The 22,072-nt window shown below is 50.6% G+C and overlaps 1 protein-coding gene across 1 annotated transcript; it reads right to left on the bottom strand.

Annotated features, from left to right (window-relative positions):
- Positions 1-343: 343 nt before the first annotated feature.
- numb (NUMB endocytic adaptor protein) lies at positions 344-17,510 on the bottom strand. Its single transcript, XM_042071307.1, is given in 11 exon segments — positions 344-2,909; positions 4,642-4,785; positions 5,098-5,412; positions 5,671-5,875; positions 6,354-6,494; positions 6,807-6,881; positions 7,601-7,633; positions 12,157-12,231; positions 17,383-17,445; positions 17,447-17,494; positions 17,496-17,510. Coding segments are annotated over 11 exon segments (1,890 nt in total). The 3' UTR covers positions 344-2,133.
- Between the last annotated feature and the right edge of the window lie 4,562 nt (positions 17,511-22,072).

The following is a 22,072-nucleotide window of genomic DNA, read 5'->3' as shown; positions in this document are numbered from 1 at the left end:
GTCATCCATGTTATACTGTTTTTAAATGTCTTACGAACTTAATTCATAACGCTTAATTATTCTTAATGTGATAATAATAATAATATATATTTTTACCATCTGTCTGCCGCGGCGATTTCTAGGACTCTGCATTTAATATGAAAATACATCCGGGTTAAAAGTTTTAATTCTTTGTTTAACGTTACCAGCAAAAATGCTGAATGTGAAATTATTATTAAATCCCCCAACCACTTGACGTGTTCAAACCATGAGACAAAAAACAATCCTTGCCTTACAATTGCCTTGCCACTCACTCTTACTCACTCACTCACACACACACCACAGACTACACAGACACAATTTATCTTCTATCACCATCATTTTATTCAATCTTTTTAGATTCAACTGTTCTGTAGAGAAGTGGAATAAAATAACGAAATAAAAAAAATCATGGAAAAAAAAAAACATATCTTATTCACAGGTTTGATAAAAACAAAATCAGAGATAGGAACATGAGCCGAAACGGACAGACAACAGTCTCTACATCTCCACTGCAAACAGCTTGACCCTTTGGCCAACAACCATGCCAACTTGCATGACATTCCTCCCGACTAACATCAGGGCCAATTGATGCCAAACCTGTTGCTGCTTTGCCAGTGTGTGGCTGACTAACCAATCATCTTAGTGCTTTTGTGCAAATAAAAATGAAAAATAAAAGATAATTAAAAAGTAAGCAAAAGAGATGAAAACTGTCGATAGTGTTAAAAACCATATAAAAAGAAAAGACAAGTTTTTAATTCACCACGTGAGAAATATAGGAGGTAAAACTTAAGTACTGACGAGTACTATACCTTAAAAAAGGAAATAAAATCACAAATAAGAGAGAAAACAGGACAGAAGAAACACACAGACACAGATAGAGACAGATGGAGAGTGTGGGGTTAAAAGAGAGAGGGGAGAGAGAGAGAGAGAGAGAGAGAGAGAGAGAGAGAGAGAGAGAGAGAGAGAGAGAGAGAGAGAGAGAGAGAGAGAGAGAGAGAGAGAGAGAGATATGAGGGATGGTAGATGGGGTGACCTGGGTGGCCGGCTAATGCAGGACTCCAGTGCTGAGGTTACCCAAGGTCTCCCCACCCCCTCCCACAGCTGGGTCCACATTGATTGTAGTTGCAATGATTTCACTATTTACAGTAAGAGGTGCATCCAAATCACAGAACCTCAGCGACAACAGTAAGACCAAAAATAATAAAACGTCACCTAAAAACAGCCATCCCTTCACTCAGTCTTTTACACAACAGAAATCAACAATGACATGAGCTGAGAGTGTGTGTGTTAATATAGTTCTATCCAAGTATATATATATATTTATAATATATATAATATATGTTCTTTATCTGTATACACACACAGGATCATTTTCATTGTAGCTAGCCCTGCACCATTGGCAAGATTACTTACAACTCTTTCTGTTAGATTCCAAAGCTATTTAAAATATACTAAAATGCATAAAAATAAAGATTTTGGCATTCTTCTCATGTATTCTTCTGATCATCGAGTTTTATGAAAACTCCTCAAAATCTGGAAGCTCAGTTCCTCTCAGTGCTACAGTCCTTCAGATGGGATGGAGTCGTTCTAGCTCCCAGCCTCCAGGGGGCGACACATGCACAGGGAAGTGGAGACGTCTGGACGCCACGCTCGTTGCTTTACACCCCCCATCCCTTGCTCAGTAATGTGTTTGAAAGGGCGCTTGTCTGAATGGTGTCCTTGTCTTCCAATGACAGACCGAGTCCTTCGGTCAGACTTGCTGTCCACAGCTGCAGAGCAGACTGCCCACCACTTAGCATTCTGCATCTGCTCAAGTCCTCCACAGTCAGTGTTGAGAGAGAGAGAGAGAGAGAGAGAGAGAGAGAGAGAGAGATGGACAGAGAGAGCTGTGGGGCTAATGGAGAGAAATGAGGCAATGGTAATGAGGGACAGGGTGGCAGACGAGACGAGGGAGCATCAAAAGACCATGGAGGATGGACAGGAGCTCTCTCTCTAGTCCTCACACTGCCCGCCTCGTGCCGCCATTACCGTCTGAACATCCTCGTCATCGCCACCTCCCTGCTCCCGTGGCCCCCTGGACCCCCTGGTGTGGCACGCCCGCCTGATCCCCTCTCAGAGCTGGATCTCAAAGGTCTTGTGCAGCTCGCTGGAGAAGGGGTTGGTGGGGGAGGGCGTGGTGCGTTGGTGCGTGCGGCTCTCTAGCGCCGCCCACTGGGCCTCGAAGGCGTCGGCTTGTGGGGGCTGCGGGGGCGCCGGCGAGCCCACGGAGGAGGCGGCGGCGGGGCCGGCCCAGCCATCAGTGCCGTTGAAGGCGGCGTTGCCGTTGGGCGGCTGAAGGCTGATGCTGACGCTGGCCTGGGCACTGATGGGCACTGGGGGCATCGGGGGCTTGCCGAAGGCGCTGTGGGGGTCAAACTGCTGGGGGACGGGGGGCAAGAAAGGCCCTGGGGCAGGCAGCTGCTGTGGCTGGGCAGGGGAGCCGAAGACGTTGGCCACCATCTGGGAGGGAGTGATGCCCACCACTGGCACGCTGGGTTGACCGTAGGGCAGACCATTAGCCATCGGGTAGGCAGGCGCCGAGGGCTGGGGGTGGAAGGCAGGCTGGCGCGGCGGCAGGATGGGCACCGCTGGAGGGGGCATGGGGGGCATGAAGGCCATGGGGGGGGCAGCGGCGGGCACCATGGGGGTAGCCACAGGCGCTGCTGCGGGGAACGGCTGGGCGGGGGGCGTGGAGGACTGCGGGGCGCGCACAGACCGGGTCACCTCCTCCAGCCAGCGGTCGGCCTCGGAGGGGGTGCGTCTGTGCGAGGCGGCGGGGCCTGCAGGGGGCGTCAGAGTGCTGATGGGCAGGGAGGCCACACCGGCAGCAGGGCTGCTCCAGTCTCCTCCTCCTACAGGGCAAACAGCACACAGTTACAAACACGACAAAGTCGCCATCATGGGAGACGCAGCTCAGGAAAAATATCTTCAAATTTCAAGTGAGTGATGTTAACAGGCCCTTCAAGACTCTTGTCAAAGTGCACCTAAAAATAAACTCCTGTTTCTTCTTTAGTATTTGGACTGATTCAAATAGATAGAATTGAAATTTGTCCATTTGAGTATGGAGACCCTGATGGTACAGCAAGCGAAGCGAAGTTATTTCTTCCTTCTCTGTGGGCATGTTGTGATGTGGTGTGAATATAGTGTGACAGACAGAAATAGTGAACTAGAAAGCTAATGAGCCAGCCAGTTGGCAACTTGTCTTTATATCAGAACTGGCACTCAAATCAAAGTAAGCCCCTGATTAAATGTCTAACGTACCAGCAACAACAGCAACCCATTACAATGCCCTCCAAGCTATAATTTTTAATCAAATTAACTGATTGAACACCACCACAGTCCTGGTGACAAGAAACAATCTGATTGGCAGCCACTCGTAAAATTCACTCCTCATTTGTATAATATTTTATTTTCGCTCGCTCCACCCAACTCGCTGTTCTACATCCCCATCAACTGCCCCCAACTGAACATGAATGGAACACACAACTTCATTTCACTTGCTTCACGGTCATGTATCTGCACTGTAAATGTCATTTTGTCTTCAACTGCAACCCGGAACACTGTAGTACATCCATATTGGCACTATAGATGTGTATGTGAAAGCCGTGTTCACGTATGTCAAGTCGTGTTATGGAAAGTGAAATCTGTTTGGCTGTCGATTGACTGCTTTGGGAAATGCCCTACCTACAGCACAAGGAATTGAACACCTCTATTGTGTATCTGAAAAGAGGAATGGTCAGGAGCATAGTCTACAGCACTAATGGCACAAATAAATAAATCACAGCAGATCTGGAAGAAGAATGAAGGCTACATATAAGGGTATGGTCACTACTACTTCAGGTTATGGTTTCATCGCACCTTCACATTTTTGTTTTATTGTTATTGTAGGTTTACGAATGTCAGATTTCAACACATGACCTATACAAAACCCACAAATAACTATAAATCAGGACAAAATAGCCAAACATGAGCAGTGCCTGCGCCTGGTGAGGACGCCTACAAGTGCTCAGCTGGTGGCTCTGGTGGGCTGTGGAGCAGATCTTACCTGCAAGAGCTGGACCCGTGGGGGCCACAGGTGCTTTGGCCCAGGGGTTAGTTTCACGTGCAGGCAGCGGAGGAGGAGGCAGCGCTGGGGCATTAACGGTTACAACAGGAGCAGGGGCAGGGGCAGGGACTGGGGCAGGAACAGGGGGAGGGGGGAAGGCAGGAGCTGAGCCATTCACTAACAGCCAATCAACATGGACAAGGGGAGGGATGGGGGTGGGGGGGGGGGGGGGGGTGGGGAGAGTGAGAGCACAAAGGGAGAGTGAGAAACACAAAATGCATTGATAAAGTGAAAAGTGTAGGGCACATAAGAAAGGGGCAAGTGCATAGAATGAGCGATCGAAAGAGAATAAAGTTCTAAATTAGTGCGAACATGGCTTAAAGGAAAAAAAAGTAACAATGCGCAAAAAGAGAATTTTACATAGCAGCTTAGTACGACGACAAGTGCCACGGAGAGATGTGGCTTCCACGTTTTCACACACTCACACACACATATGCACAAACACACACATGCAGGCCTCTGAGCTGGGCGGTTACCTGGGGCAGTGGGAGACTGGGGCGACGAGGCGGGTTTGGGCATGGGGGCGGAGCTGAAGGGGTCCTCGGCGGGGCCGCTGAAGGCGGAGGTGATCTGAGTGCACAAGGAGCTGATGCTGTCGCCCTCGCCCTCCATCTCAGGAACTACAGCACAGGGGACAGGGACAGAGAAGACACACACACACACACACACACACACACACACACACAGGGAGACAGGAAGACAGAGACCGAGATGTTGTCAACAACTACTCACAACCAGACAAACATTAAGACTGGAGAACACTCGTCATGAGGAGAGCAATAGATATAGGAACATCTACATCTCTGAAACTGCAACCTGCAATAGATATAGGAACATCTACATCTCTGAAACTTCCTTTCAGAGAACCAGGGGACGGAGCTGGACCGGTGAAGCGGCTGACCGGAGGTGGTCTCGCTGCTGCGGTCACTCACCGGTGTTCTTCATGGGGAAGTCGGACTTGCGCTGCACGGTGGAGGGCAGCTCGTTCATCCGCAGCGAGAGCTGCCGCTTGAAGGGCGAGGTCTTGGTGCTCAGGACAGGGAAGCCGCGGAAGGAGCCCTGGCGAGCCAGCGCCTCCACTGGGGCGTGGCGGCGAGGGATGGCGTGGGGGTTAGAGTCCTGGGAGCCCAGTGGCCCGCCGGGCAGCGGTGGGGAGGAGGAGGCGGAGGAGGGGGAAGAGGGGCCCACCACACCTTGATTGATTGAGGGTGCCGCCGTCGTCGTGGAAACTTTGATGTCCACCTCCGCTGTGTTAAAGGGTGGATTGGAGACGTATTAAAAATCTCCACTTCAACTGCATCACAGTTCTAATTCAAATGTCCTCATACAATCAAAATTATGTATTATTATACTATACTATACTATACACATAGTTCTAAAAACAATGCATCAGTCAGTAGGGTCAGTAAGTGCACTACCAGAGCAGTGCTTAAGCTGTGAAAGTGTTCTTCAGAAGGCTGGCAGCTGCCCACCCACACACTCACACAGTCAAGATGCACACAAACCTTTTTTCGCATCCTGTAGCTGTCTCATGACCTCTTCCCGTTCAGCTGCCTCAGTTGCCGTGGTTACACGGAAAGAGCCTTCTCGCGTGAACGTAGTGCGATTGGCGTCGAATGTTGCAGTGACGCCACACTCTTTTTCTCGCTTCTGCTTGCGTTCCAGGCACGCAGCAAACGCACAGCCCACAGCGTGACTCAGACGTTCTCCCTGTCCCACATACACACACACACACACACACACACACACACACACACACACACACACACAATGAATATATCAGCAGACAATAATATACTGAAATAGCTGGCTGGCTCAGACCTGGCGCAAGGTGACAAGAGAGTGAAGCAGCAGCCAAGGAGCATCTGATGTGAGCTCAGCTCATCATGACTCAGAGCTGCCACAGGCACAACACACACACACACACACACACACACACACACACACACACAGCACCCAGCACGCTCAAGGGGAAGACCAGGGAGGAAGTGAGCCCAGGGAACCAGCCTTGAGGAAAAGGGCATCAGAGGGGACATCAGTAATGTGTGAGGGAGGGTCACGGGTCAGGGACGCAGCTGACCACACAGAGGGCCTGGTAGAGGACACCGGGGCAGTTCAGAGCTGTGGCCTTCAAGTTCGCCCACACAGTGAGACAGGACAGGAGTGGCAGTATGCCGGGTCAGCTCACCGAGTCCTTGATGGCCATGAAGCAGTGGCAGATCCAGCGCCTCGTGGTGCCGTCTCGGCAGATGTAGGAGAACGCCCGCTCAAAGTTCCGGTCTGGTGCACAGAACGACACCTTCTCTATTGTCTGGTCCAGAATCAGGTCCTGCAGAGGTGGCATTGCATTAGGATCAAAGGACCGAACAATGGCAAAAGGCCTATATTACAATCAATTTTACAGACAGTTTTAAGTGTGCACTAGCACAAATACACAACAGGCCTCTAACCATAGGCCTAGTCCTATAGTTATACACTTGTCCACCACTAGATGGTGCACATTCCCAAAAAAGGGAAGCTCTGGTTTCTCTCTACTAGCATAGTTACTGGATCAGTTAATACTCACCTGGTTTGAATCAGTAAAACATTCTAATCTAACCATCTCATCTGTCCCTAGACCAGTCAGGATAGATGCACATACCTTTGTCTTATCATCTACCACCCGTAAACCATCCGCTGACACCCAGAGCACTGCCCTTACTGGTTTCTTCCCAGCCTGTCGGGAACAAACATAAGCAGTCTTGTCAGAGAGGAGTAGAGGATCCACACAGAATCCACAGGAGAAACACATCCCCTCAGTCAGCTGAAATCACACACACACACACACACACACACACACAAACACACTCTTCCCGAAACCATGGAAACTGAAACCTACACAGTCACGCAAAAGAAACATAAACTCACATCTACACACACCTGAAAACAAGTGGAAAAAAACTGAGGTCAAACATTAGGTGAGACAGTGTGAACTTGTAGAAGAGTGAAGAGTGGTGATTTGTGACCCGAAAGAGAGAGAGAGAGAGAAAGTAAGATCCAGAAGTCACTTCAATACAGCAACAGCCTGATAATTTTAGAGAAAAACACACACACACAGACACAGGAGTCACCCTCCAGATGCCCTTCACATGCTTCATCCTTTGGTCAAGGAGGGATGACACCTCTATCTCCCAGCCCACACACACACACACACACACACACACACTACTGTGCCCCCAAACCCTCCCTCCAGACTACACACACGCGCACACACGCCAGCATGCATGCATAACACCGCCTTGGTTTGTGCAGAAGGGGCAAGACGATGTCCACACAAATCCTCATGCCCCCTTTATCTCAACTCAAGGGTGAAGTATTATGAAAAGGAAAGAAACACACACACTTACAAACACACTTTCACTCTCACTCTGACACACACACACACACAAAACTTACTTTTGTAAAGAAGCCCTTGAAGAACTTTCTGTCCTGGAGGGGAGGATTGGTATGGGGATGCGGAGGGATGGGAGGAGGAGGAGGAGGGGGAGGGAACAAGGCAGAATGTTACCGATGGACGCTACAACACGGTCGGGGTGGAAGTGTCCAGATATGTCTGTGTCGGACTGTGTGTGTGTGTGTGAAAGGAGAGAGGGGTTAGGGGTTTGAGTGTGAGTGAGTGAGTGAGTGAGTGTATGTGAGTGAGGGGACTGGGATGGGGGTGAGATGAGGAGAGAGGAGAGTAGGCGAGTGGTGACGGGATCCCACTCGTTTGACTCCTACTCGAGGACGTGGTTGTGGATTAATAGGGATTAATAATGCCTTACACATGATCAGATGAGGGATGGGATTATTGGGGTTATTGCTGTTATGCAGTTATTCAGGGTTACTCCATTAGGGGGCCCCGAGTGCTCTGGGCCAGTTATGATCCACTGCTCAGAATGCTGCCACTACACATGACAAATGGTGCTTTGAGGGAAGATGACAGTAAAGCCTTGTTCTTATCTATCTCTGTGGCCTGTAACGGCTCATTTGTGGGCATGCTTTTGAAACCCCTCGCTGAGGCTAGATGTGTTGCACACGAGCAAAACCTGACCACAAACCAAGCACTTGATCTAGATCAGCCTGCTGTACTTTTTCTCAGACTTCCTGGACCTGCTGATCCCCCTGCGGTGGTACACCGCGTTCAAGAGACACACAGCTCCAAGAAGGCTTTAAGGCCCATCAGAGTGCCCAAGAGAGGACACATGCCTCCCGTGGTCAGGAGGTGGTCCAGAAGCCTGTCTGGTCAGACCGATAAGGCCAGAGACAAACCACAAAGGAAAGACATTAACAGACCAAAACTGGAGTTTGCCTCTGTTGGGCCATTCTGGGTTTTGGTGATGTGGACAAAGGAACTGACGAGGAGGTTACACCAGGCGCGTAACTGAAGCGTTCCATTCTGCTGCAACAATTAACTTCAACTACAATCAATGTTACTGGCTACACCAGATGTGTGTGTACGTTCCAAAAAATTAGATCAGTCTTCTAAAACAATTTTTACGCTATTTTTAGGAATGGAGCGCTTCAGTTGCGGATCAGGTGTAGCCCGCGTGTGAGACGCGATGTCCCTTAGCGCAGCTTCAGACAGTCCACTCACCAATCACCGATGTCCCGGTCATCTCATTCCCGACAAAACCAACTGGGTTAACGGGGCAACTGTGTGCTGACCTAAAGAGCTCTAATTAATTCTAATCAAACAAGAAACCAATGGCGAGTTCTGAGCAGTTCCAATCACTTCCTGTTTACCTGGTCGATGGCCTCCTTCAACCAGACTGGACCGTACAGAACAGCACCTCAGTGCCCACTAATGGCCATGTGGTGAGTTGGGGGGTTAGAGTGATGTCTACACATGTGGATGATGGCTTTCGCTCACACACACCACCCCACACAGGCACACACAGTCAGTCTCACACACACACACACACACACACACACACACACAGTCACACACACAGTCACACACAAACATACACCAAGAGATTAGTTAATCTGCAAGGATTCTACAAGGAGTGGAAGAGGAAAGGTGTGTTGGGGGGCATGAGGAAGGTCTTTGGTGGGGCATTTTGAACACAACCTGCTTTAAAAGAACACAAACACGTACAAACAACACACAGCATGGGCAATAATACACAATGCACAACAAACACTGCTGTTACGCGGAGGAGCCACTACGGGGAGCAGAGAGGGACAAAAGAGAGGGAGGAAATACCACTGGAGGACTCGGCAATGGCAACAAGGACTTGATGGCAGGGGAGTCAGCTATTGAGGAGCCTTGGATGTGTGTTTGACAGGATTCTGTGTGTCATGTCAGCGTACAGCCGTTCCTGCCGGGGGTCCGATAACTGGTGAGCACGCTCAGGTGGCTGGCTGGCTGATGACTTCACGGCTCCGCTCGGCTCAGTGTCTTCTGAAGGTGCTATTCGCAGCTGTGCAAGTGTGAGGCTGCAGTGGCGCTCGGGTGCAGTGTGAGCTGGTATGGCTGCTGCACAAGCTCGCACTTCCTGGCAGAGCAGCGCAGCCTCCTGTGGACGCGGGCCAGGCTTCAGGAAGCTGCTACTGCCACAGGAAACGCTACTACAACAGCACACAAGCGGGCATGGGGGAAGGGGGGGTTCTGCTGGAGCCAGAGTCACCGGTCAGATCCAGCCAGGGGACACTTTTGCCCTATTATACGCATGTTCTCAACACACACACACACACACACACAGCTGGCAGAGCTGTTGACAGAAGAGGGGATCTGATGTGACATGTACAGTGGGCTCCAGCGATGCCTGTTAATGCCACCACAAACTCCAACATGTGGTCAGAGTGCTTCAACAATCTGTGAGAGAGAGTGTGTGTGTGTGTGTGTGTGTGTGTGTGTGTGTATACACACACAATGGCAGCAATAAGCACACGTGTTGTGCATGCAATCTGCCAGCAGGGTTTGTTTGTACACACTAAGCACAGGCACGTCTGGCACCAGTCATGGGCTAAAGGTCAGCTCAGGGACTGGAGTGTAGTGGCCTCCCATAGCGGCACATGCTAGCACTGCTAGCCAGCGGATGCCATCCATAACAGCTCCACACACCCTCTTCAAGGCACTCACTCTCACACACACACACACAGGCACACACACAGACACACACACACGCCCGCCTACTCAGGGCTGGGCTCCAAAAAGAGGAAATCTCATTATAGTACACAAGGTCAGTCTCACACACACACAAACAAATGTCCAAATGAGCACGCACACATAGAGAAGGACGTAGACCTGGTCACCCCTGTGTCTGGTCCTGTTCCATCTTGTGCTCTGTGTTACTGAGAGCCTAACTTAATTACACTGCTACAGTTTCCTCGGGGCACTGGAAGCTGATGTGCGTTTAAGTTAGCCATGTGAGAACGGACCGGCCTCTGTTTGTGTGCGAATGAGTGTGAAGGTCACTTCTGGACTGAGCAGGCTACATTATTTATTTATTGTGTTTGTGCACTGTGTGTTAAAGTGGAGGACAGAGGCTCCGGCCATGTAGAAAGAACTTATCAAAATATACTGAACATACTATATGCGTGTGCGCGCGTGTGTGTGTGTGTGTGTGTGTGTGCACTTGTGCCTGAGGCAGACACGCTTGACATAACTCTGATCTTTAAACTGTGCATATGAAAGCAAGGCAGTAAAAAAGCTCATTCCATCAGGATCGAGCTAATGATCAATGGTCAACACGACAGACAACAGGCCACTGACCAAACCACCCTGCTGGCCCTCTCACTCCAGAGGGGAGATCTTCCACTGATCCCTGTCAGTCCAGAACAGCCACAGCAGCGGCTGTACTGTAGGTACACAGTGCATACTCGCACGCACGCACACAATCACCGCGGACGGCTTCCTGACTGGACAAAGACAGGGAGAACAGGAGGATGGGGGAGGGGAGGGGAGAGAGTGAGAGCGTAAGAGAGGGCTTTGGGCTTGGGGCCACGTCCTCCATTAAGTGTGCGCTCTAAGGAGACTGCAGCTCTGAAAGGGACCCTTTGGTCAAGGAGTTTTCCGGTACTAATGCCATTACAGATGAACTGCAGCCAGCCGCATCCAGCCAAACAAGTCATCCGCCCTTCTCCTGCACTATCCATGATCTCCCCTTCTGGTCCCCTTCCCTCCTCACCACTGCCCTTCTCTACTCCCTCTCTCTCCAATCCTCACGTCTCCCATCTGCCACCGCCGGCCCGCAGTATTCTCTCCGGACGCTTTCCATTGCTAAATTCCTCCTCTGCTTTCCCTGCCCCCATCCTTGGATCTGTATCAGTGTGTGTGTGTGTGTGTGTGTGTGTGTGTGTGTGTGTGCGCTCCCTGCTTGTGTGTGCTGGGGTCAGCAGTAATACCCAGGCCCTGATAAGGGAAGGCCTGAGTCTGGGGCCTTCAGTGCTGGGGGTCACAGGCAGGGTGGGTTGCTCAGTGGGAGCGATGAGAGCCAGGGGTGGTAGGGGGAGGGGGGATGAGGTGGAGAATATACAGAGCTCCTCTCCACTCTCAGGAATGTCTCCGTGCCGTACCAGGAGCCAGGAAACGTCCCGTCCTGCTATCGCCACGGAAACTGCAGGATGGGAGGTGAAACGTAAGAGGGGGGGGGGGGGGGGGGGGTGTAGGAGCGGACGGGGCGGCTGAAGACGTCACAGGATGTGACAAATACGAGCCGTATGGCACGGCGACACTTGGGCGCTAGATAGCACCTGGGGGGGGTAGGAGGTGTGAGAGGGCAGGCACGCTACACCAGGAGAAAAGAAAAGGGGGATGAGGAAAAGAAGAGGAAGAGGAGGAGGGGAGGAACAGGGCACAGAAAGAAAGAGTGGGATATGGTAGCTTGAGCTAAGAGCTAAAGTCCATGACCGTAGAGGGAGACAGGAGGATTCTGGGAGAGATGGGGAGGAGAAGTGAAAGAGTGGAGAGAAGTCTAGCTACAGTGTGGTTAACTCCAGAGGCAGCGGCTGTCTGGAGCACCTACCGTCTTCAGCCGTTTCACCGCATCCTCACAGATATGCATCCCTCTGGACTCCTCCACCTCCACATGGCCCAGGTACTGAGATGGAGAGAGGGAGAGAATACATTAAGAGAGAGAGAATACATTAAGTCCACCAGTTTAAATCTGATCAATCATGTGACAAACAAACATATACATATAGAATGCTGAAGGTAGGACAGAAGAAAAAAAGAGATGTGATCTGAAAGGGAGGATTGAAATGTTTGAAAAGTTATTATTTAGTCAGTTTTGTATACTTTGATCTTGCAATGCAGTAAATAACATATTTAACATATTAGCATATCCATGATAATATATTCATGCATTCATGAAAAAACAAACATTTACTTGACGGAGAGAGAGAGAGACAGACAGACAGAGGCAGACAGGCAGGGTGAAGGTCAGGGGCGCAGGTCACTGTGACTGTCTGCCCTGACCCTTTCCAGTGGCGGGGTCAGGAGTTCAGCTGGGGACCCTTTCTGCCTGCCCTCTCCACCCTGTCACGCCCCACAGCCCCCTGGGTTCTGCTGGGGCAAAGGTCAAACCAAGAGGCTGGTGACCATTGTGCGTCAGTGAGAGAGGAAGTCCTCAGCCCTCCGCCCTTCTCCCAAACACACACACACACACACACACACACAAACACAGAGAGAGCCAGAGATTCCCACCCACCCCCAGTACTATACAAACGAGTTATTCTTAGGCACTGACCTCATCATCGCCTCAACAGAAATACACACACGTGGGGAAATGGAAGCTCATTCACACAAATACACACACACACAACCATGTACACACACACACACACACACACACACACGCACACACACACGCATAGAGAGAAAGTGAAGAGCACATGCATTCTTCACATTCATGTGTTGTGAAGTGTGGGCATGGGGCATGAATAATCGGGTGCGCTGAGGCAGACTGTCTCATTCCTCGTTAGTTCCTTGGATCATTATTCTGCTTCGCCTCAGCAGACACACAGGCGACGACAAAAAGAGGCAGACGCTCCCCCCCCTCTTCTCTCCTTCCTCCCATGTGACCCCCACCCACCCCCTCCCTCCCGACCCCCACCCGACCTGAGTGTGGCTCCGTACTTGTTGATCTAACTTCTGCCACCCGCTCACCCCACGTCCTGTCCACTCCTTCAAGTGCATCTCTGCGTGCGTGTCCGAGGTCATCAGTTGTCCACTGCTCTCTATTTCCAGTTACGAGAGCACGGCTGATAAAGAAAGAAAAGAAAGGAAAAAAAAAAAAAATAAATAAAAAACGCCAGCGTCGGCCGTTCGTGGAAAGCAGGAAAGCCCGCGCAGCACAACCGCAGGGCAGCCCGGCGATGAGCTCACGACCGCGAGGAAGAGGAAATGCAAACAGAGCTGGCAGGAAGTGCTCCCAGGAATGTGCTTTATCAGGCCGCTGCCTCCGTGATGAACCGCACACCTCCGGCCTCCTGGACCGGCAGGACACAGGGAAGTCTGGGACGGTGGGAGGGTTAGGGGGTGCGCTGGGGGATCTCTCTCATGATGTTTCATGTTCATCTTGGGAAAAGGCTTTTTTTTTTAGAGAAAAAGGCTGCATACCTTACGCATACGAGAGAGATCTCAGATGTGTGAATGGAACATGACCAGAGCCCCATGATGATAATGATTTCACCAACATTACAGGCCCATCAAAACACAAATGTGCCTGCCCTACCGAGGCTGGGAAAGGCATTAACTCCTGGGAAAAGTGGCTTTGGGAAGATGGTGTGGAGGGGGTTCTCAACCTGCCCTCACACACATCTGACATGCTGAGGTCCACTTCCTATACCACCACCCCCACCACCACCACCACCACTTGAGTAGCACTGGTGTCCCTCTGTGACTTCTGTGGTCCCATATCAAAAGCCATGTGGGATGGAATGCATTTCTATTTTGGACTGAGGCTGATTTCATGGGGAACCCAGTTTGTGAATGCAAGCCATCCAACTCATCTTTCATTTCATACTTGATCTGCCTCTCCATCTCTCCCTCACTCACTCTTTCGCAGGGGGGAGTGTTTGTATGGACGACACAGCGTAGAGCCAGATGGTAGCTCTGCCTTAAAGGTTAATTCCACACTTCCGCTTCACACCAGCGTTCATCTTTTCTTCTCCTCTTTCCCTCCATCCCTCGTCGCATTTGAGGCCTGAGCGCTAATCTCACTGAAACTTCTCCCAGCCCACACAACTCCACTCCTCAGGGAAACAGGGGAGATGTAACGAGGGAGAGAGGGAGGGAGGGAGAGAGAGAGAAGGGGGAGAGAGCAGGACGGTACGTGGAGCAAGATAGGTTGCACCAACATATGAAGTTGATAGAGAGAGAGAGAAAGAGAGAGAGAAAGAGAGAGAGAGAGAGAGAGAGAGAGAGAGAGAGAGAGAGAGAGAGAGAGAGAGAGAGAGAGAGAGAGAAGGGAAGTGTAACGGATAGGGGAAAATTTTCAGATGAGAAGAGCTCAACTTTCCATCTGCAGTGCCATGAATTTCCAGAGGGCTGACGTTGAAGTGCTTGTCCCGCTAGCCGTACAAAGCCCCTGTGTTTGGGCTGAGCAGGGAAGAAAGAGCCCCTGCCTGATGCAGCATGCTAAACACTCATCAAGCTCCCTGACAATGCACCACACACACAATGCCCTCTATTTAACCAGCTAAACACTAAACCTGTACTAGCACAGCTCTTACACACACACACACACACACCACACACACACACACACACACACACACACACAATATACATTACACCATCAAAGCCCTGTTTGTTCACAAAGAGTAACGTTAGCTTGAGAAATTTGAGGCCGCTGCTTTAATAAACAAACGTTTTCTGAAAACAGCTATGGCATGCGCACACACACACACCCCAAAACACTCCCAACTGTCCTGCATGGCCAGAGCACACATGTAGCCTAACGTGGTTTATTTACGATGAACAGGTGGGGGAACGCGAGGTCAGGGGGAGAGATGACGACATGAGGGAGGAATCTGGGGCGTAGTAAATGGCCTACAGCTTCAGGTTTGGGACCAGTGGCACCTCGTGAGAGAAAATGGACAGAGACCACAGCACGGTCAAATTACTGAAGTAAATGACCAGCTCAAGCCATAAACATCTTAAGGTCCAGCATTAAGACCCAGCTAATTTGTCCGGTGTTCCCTGCAATGGGCTGAGGGATTAGGTGACTCTGTCCAGTAGGCACTTACCTAAATCACTTCTGACTCCACGTCTGACTCCCCCCTTCCCCAAAAACATCACATGACCCCCCCCCCCCAGCGCTTGTCCACACCACCCACCCGCCCCCCCCTCCCCTCCCCTGCCCTGGTCTACCCGTGTGTCCCTCCTGACTCCAACTCTGCTCAGCCTCCTTAGGAGGGAAGAGGGGGCAGGTAAGACTGGCTCCAGCCTTCACAGTCGGAAGCAAGCAGAGCCAGTCTCACTTCTGTTTCCAAAAGACCATCCTGCCTGTTGCCATAACACAGAGGCTCAGGTTGACCCAGCACACCACCACCTGTACAGAACAGCACTACACACACACACAGGCCCTCCACACATGTTGCCGGGTAGATGCCTATGAATACCAAGAATAATGCCTGTATCCATAGCAATGCACAAATTCCATAGCAATGCACAAATATACGCACTGCTCACAAACACTTAACCAAATAATACAAGGAAACAAGATAACTTACACCCCACCCCAAAAACACATGCTCAGAGAACCATGCAACATGCAACGAAGAGCAAAGTGCACCAAAGTGCAGCACGAAATAATATCATGCACACTCACATCTACCCTGACACATCCTCCTCTCTCCACCCACACAATCCAATCCATATTCATGCTTACACACACAATCACACACACAAGCAAGCACACACACACACACACACAGGCTGCAATTGTAAAAGTCAGATGCATCTTGAGGCATCTCTATGGGGGTGAGAGGGGGTGCTGGGTTTAGCAGCTTGAGTAATGTCAAATAATGACTCAAACATTCACATCACAGACTGACATCTGTGTAAATCACTACAAACACTTCAAGCAATCCCCAGGACAGACAACGGTCAAGTTTGCAAATAGACAAACATGACAAATTCAAACCAATCATTTCAATTGACTATAGTTAATGTAATTCTGAGAACTTGAATAATGCATATGTTGTCATTTAGTGTAAAGATGTAGCAATGACAATAAAATAACACTGTTTTTGTTGTTAGGACTTAAGGACTCTGATGATCACTTTTAGCTGTGTTTTAAAATAAAATAAAAACAAAGATATGCTACTCAATGCTAACTCAGTGGCTCAGTATAGTGTTCTGTATTCCATGCAACCATATATCCTATTCTGCCCATGGCGCAGGGTGGTGGAAGACGACATGCTATCAATGTGTCACACAGCACATGGAAGTCACTAAATGCAGGTTTTCACCGTTTTGAAGGTCTGTTCTCCCCACTAGTTGCTCAAGTCTATTCACTATGGAGTTCTGTGCTACCAACAACCAACAAAAAAACAACCAAAATGTACAATGGTTACAGCCAAAATACACCAGCAAGCTATCTATTCACAATGCCCAATTTCCTAATGTTGCTGGTGTTTGCAAGGCCATTCTGTTTCTATACTAGCTAACATGCTAGTTTTAGAGAGAAATGCTATGATGCCTTTAAAGGGACACCAGGCAAGCCTGATGCTTTTTTCTCTACGAAACTCCCCTCGCTTGGTCTGAAGCTCTTTTCCTTTTCTTTGCATCTTCCGTCAAGGGTTTTCGCTGCTTCTGCCATTATACACACGTTTGCAACAATCGCTAGCGTTTCATTATCCTCCCTCTGTGCTGTGGATGCAGGATGGAAACTGAAACTGCTTCGGTCGCCGGGTACGATACACTGAATTTGCAAGTGGGGTATTCTTCCTACAGGCAGTAGGGGCGGGCGAGGGCATTCACCTGTAATGAGTCATTTAACCATATACCGACTTACGAAGATGAGTAATTAACACGAAAACGTTGCCTGGTGTCCCTTTAAGTTTAAAAACACAGTCCAGAAAAAAATCCCCTTTGTTCACAATACCCCTGAAAGATCCCTCATCATATCATGTTCATTAGGTGTCCGTCTGTGAGCACGCATGTCATGTGTGTGTGTATGTGTTCCAAACATCTTAGTCTCTGATTCTGCATGTGAGTGAGTGAGTAAGTGAAAAGTAGTCACCTTGACAGCAAAGCTGCACTTGCCGCTGCGCACGGCCTCCTCATCGGTCTGCCACTGGTGCGGCCCGACTGGACTCCGGCACGTACACGTCTTTCTTCCGGCGGAAACTCTGCACGCAGCTTATTCATGGCCAGGCCACCTGTAGAAGAGAGAGAGAGAGAGAGAGAGAGAGAAGAGAGAGAGAGAGAGAGAGAGAGAGAGAGAGAGAGAGAGAGAGGGGGGGGGGGAGGAGAGAGAGAGGTCAGAGAAGTGGCACTTCACAAGGTCACAGCCATTAGTCTTGTCCTGCCGTTGCACACAAGGTCGAAGTACTCCGTCATCTGAGAGTGATGAACACACCAGAAACTGCTCCTCCAAGAGCCACATCAAGGACAACCAACTTTAGCGAGCGCTCATCTTCGGAGTTATCCTACTTTACAGAAGAACAAGTCCTAAAAGTAACCACTTCAGCAAGACCCCCTGCAAAAGTTGTCAGACGTCAGCGCAAGCATCTGAACCATCAGCCCCAACTTTGTGCAACCCATCAGCAGGTACTGCGATGCTCCAAGACACTGACTGAAGCCACTGAAGCCTGTTCTCCGTGACGCGAGCTCGGGCTGTCAGGCCTCGGGGCTCAGGGAGAGAGAGCCGCGCCTCGGCACTGCTCCGCTCCAGGCCTCTCAGGATCCATGGGAAACACGTGGACGAGACTGAGCCATCTCTCCGCTCCTCTCCCCTGCATGCCTGCGGCTCCTTTCCTCTGTGACTCAGCCAGCTCCGTCTGCCAGCATCAAAGCAGAACAGGCGCGAGCACACGCGCACACACACACACACACACACACAAAATCAAGCCCGAGATGAATCTCACAAGCATTTCTCATCAGAAGCCAAGTGCCTGGCCAGCCGCTGAGAAGGCAGTGGTGGTGATAAGCACAAAAGAGAGAGACAGAGAGAAAGAGAAAGAGAAAGGAGAGAGAGAGAGAGAGAGTGAGTGAGTGAGTGAGTGAGAGAGAGAGAGAGAGAGAGAGAGAGAGAGAGAGAGAGAGAGAAAAAGTAGATGGGAGAGTTGTGCAGAGAGTGCCAACAGCCAAGCATCACCGAGAAATCCATCTTCCTGTAACGTTACAGGGCCACAGATTGCAGCAGTGGCCGAGAGCGACAGTGGAATGAGACAGAGCCTGGTGCCTGGTGCTGCTTTTTACTTCCTTATGTGCTTGGGACTTCTTGCTGTTGTACAACTCATGTTTTTGAGCGTGCTCCTATTTATTGGCAGGCTAAAGTGTAACGTGTCTACTTGCATTTGGCTTGTGTGTGCAGGGGTGCCAGGCTTGCACGGATATGTTGTAAACACACCTCTCAACCAGGACAGCCTGTGGTGGTGACGGCTTAAAGGCAAACAAGACGCATCACAAAGCCTGAGAGGGGGGTGGCGGCCGAATCAGAAACGTCCCTTTCAATCTCTCTCTCTCTCTCTCCATCGCTCTCCCTCTCTTTCTCTCTTCTTTATTTAGGTCATTTCATGTCTGCTCACTGCAGGCTGTAGGCATGCTCTTGTCACTGCAGAGGGAGAGGGAGAGGGAGAGCGAGCGAGAGCTGAGGAGGAGGGATGGGGGGGCAGACTCGTTTTTTTTCCCTCTCTCTGTCTCTCTCTCCAACAGATCTGTGCCACAACACATTCATCTCTCTCTGAGAACTGCTTCTCTCCTCTCATAAGTCAGACTCCGTCTTTTTCTTCCCTCACCCCATTTCTCCCCTCCCCTCTCCTTCCCTCCCTCCCTCTCTCTCTCTCTCTCTCTCCCTCCCTCCCTCTCTCTTGTCCACCTCTTTCATGTGCTCTCTCGAATGCCCTCTCTCTCGACTGCCCACTTGGTTGCAGATTCCTTTTTTTCCCCTTTTGCTCCTCTCTCCTCTCAGGCCCAATGCTCCTCTCTCCTCTCAGGCCCAATGCTCCTCTCTCTCCTCTCAGGCCCAATGCTCCTCTCTCTCCTCTCAGGCCCAATGCTCCTCTCTCCTCTCAGGCCCAATGCTCCTCTCTCTCCTCTCAGGCCCAATGCTCCTCTCTCTCCTCTCAGGCCCAATGCTCCTCTCTCCTCTCAGCTACATGGTAGAAAAGGTGCGCTGGGGTGTTTTCTCTATCTGAGGGTGTATCTGTGGATCACAGTTAATTGGGGCTCATGTTCACCTTTTGCATACATTAGTATGGGTGTAATACACTTGAAAAAAGAACAGGTGTGTGTGTGTGCGTGTGTGTCAGTATGTGAGTGTGTGTGAGTATGTGTGAGAGAAAAAGAGAGAGAGTGAGAGAGAGAGAGAGAGAGAGTGTAAGATAATGAGAGAACTGAGTGGTGTGAATGTGAGACAGTGTCTGTGTATGTGTGTGAGTTCAAAGGTTTGTGTGTATGGGTTAAGAGGGAGCCCATGAGGGGGACAGAGTTGACCAGTTTGAGGAAGAAAGAGAAGGTGAAAGTGGGGAACTATGTGTGTGTGGGTGAGTGGGAGAGTAGAACTTGTGTGTGCTTAGAATCTGTAGTCCAAATGGACATGTAACAGACTGACTATTGAAAAAGGGCAAACAGGGGGAAAAAACGATGGATTCTGTGAGCCTGTGAGAAACTGGCTGCATGGGTAAGAGAAAAAGAGTGTGTGTGTGTGTGTGTGTGTATGTGTGTGAGACAGACAGGCTGTGAGTCATGTGAGTGGGCTTTGGGCTGGGAGGCTGAGGGGTACAGTCTGGTCTGGCAGGGACCAGCACAGCGAGAGAGAGAGAGAGAGAGACAGACAGACAGAGAGAAAGAGAGAGGAGAGGGAGAGGGAGGGAGAGAGAAAGAGAGAGCGACAGAAAGAGAGAGCGACAGAAAGAGAGAGACAGAAAGAGAGAAAGTCTCGTCCAAAGTGAGAAGCCCTCATAGCAGACAGGCCACAGAGTCCAGTCAGCCCTGAATGTCGTCTGCTGCTGCTGGCCTGCTCCAGTGACCTCACGAGAGAGTGTCCTCGACTCATCACATTCACTCCACACACACAGCACCAGCACTAGAACTAGAACTCAACAAATCATGAATGAGAGCATGTTTTGGCAACACTGGAATAGTATGTGAACAGAGAGAACCAGGAGAATGAGGGGGCAGAGAGAAACAGATCAAGAGAGAGAGAGAGAGAGAGAGAGAGAGAGAGAGAGAGGGAGAGAGAGAAAGAAAGAAAGAAAGAGAGAGAGGACAGAGAAGGTGAGAAAAAGAGGACAGGGTGGAGAAAGCAGGACGAAGGGGCAGTCTGTGGCGGAGAGAAAGAGAGGGGGGAGGGGGTGTGTGTGAACCCAAGTGGGAGTGCTGCTGGGCTGGGTGGCAGAGCTGCTGATAGGGGCCTGCATTTGAATAATCTCTCCAGGAATGGAACGGCCAGATTACAGCCTGCAGGATCCCATACAGCAGCACAAAAGGGGAAAGACCGCCAGCGAGAACACAGGGGGAGGGGGGGGATAGACAGAGGGAGAGAGAGAGAGAGAGAGAGAGAGAGAGAGAGAGAGAGAGAGAGAGAGAGAGAAAAGAAAAGGCAGAGGGAGAGAGAGAGTCCAGGAGGCATGGATAGATCTGGACCCTTTTTCTTTGCCCTCTAGTAACACACACAGATTTGAAGAACAGGCCTGATAGCCTGTCCACCAAATAAAAGAATCTGGAAAATGCTGTTACCGTGGTAATCTAATTTCAGAGCGTCAGCTCTGGCTTATGTAAAAGTAGGGAAAGAGAGAGAAACAGAGAGAGAGGAAAAAACCCATGAGCGTAGAGCGGATGCATTACATAAAGCCAGTGCCTGCACCACAGCATGGACTCCACACAGGACAGAACAGAGCAGGGTGGAGCAGGGCTGCGCGGGGCCCTGTGGCCTGGGCGGTGGGGCTCATCACTGGCAGAGGGATCTGGCCTGCCCTGGGTGGGTGAGTAGCGCAGGGAGCCCCCCAGGCCAGGGCAGGCCAGGTCAGGGTAGCGGGCGGGGGAGCTAGGCAGAGCTGAGCTGGCACTGGCTGATACTGGCCTCTGCGGGCAGCGCAGAGAGCAGACCGTGGGTGGTGTGGCTAAGGTGGCTGGAATGCGCTGGAGCTGCGGAGGTGAGCAGACAGGCGGAGGCGGCCGGAGGCGGCCAGCGAGGCGGGCGGGCGGCTGGGAGAGGTCCATGTCTCAGACACTGCTGACCTCAGACTGGGCTCAGCCACATGACTCTGAGCCAAACGTGTGATTGACTCACCAAATGAGCTCCTCCTTCATCAGAATGAGCTCCTCCTTCAGACTATCGCGGTTCAATCCGCTGAGTCAACCACCTCTGCTGACAGGTTGAGGAATGCAGATCAGGAAGAGATCAAAATCATTCATTCACTCTCCCACGTTACGCAATCAGCTACGTGAGGATTTGGTTTCTAGACATCTTCAGTGCCATCATAAATTAGCCTGACCTACAGTCGCAAAAACGCCAGTTAACACTTAAGAGTAACGTATGGGAGGGAAGTCGAATTCTGCCTACAGAGAAGATTGAGGGAGAAGAGGAGAAGATGAGAAGAGAAGAAGAGGAGAAGAGGGGAAGATGAGCAGAGGAGAAGAGGAGAAGAGTTAAAAACACGAGACAGCCTGAGAGGGGGTGATGGTGATCAGGCATTGCTCTGTAACGTGTTCACTCTCATTTCATCCATCCCGACCAGCACTGTGCTGGACGAGGCGGGCGAGAC

This window comes from Alosa sapidissima, chromosome 19 (genome assembly GCF_018492685.1).
Source record: "Alosa sapidissima isolate fAloSap1 chromosome 19, fAloSap1.pri, whole genome shotgun sequence".
In the NCBI taxonomy this organism is placed as follows: Eukaryota; Metazoa; Chordata; class Actinopteri; order Clupeiformes; family Clupeidae; genus Alosa; species Alosa sapidissima.
The sequence above is the reverse complement of the archived record's forward strand: the minus strand, read 5'-3'. Positions and strand labels throughout refer to the sequence as shown.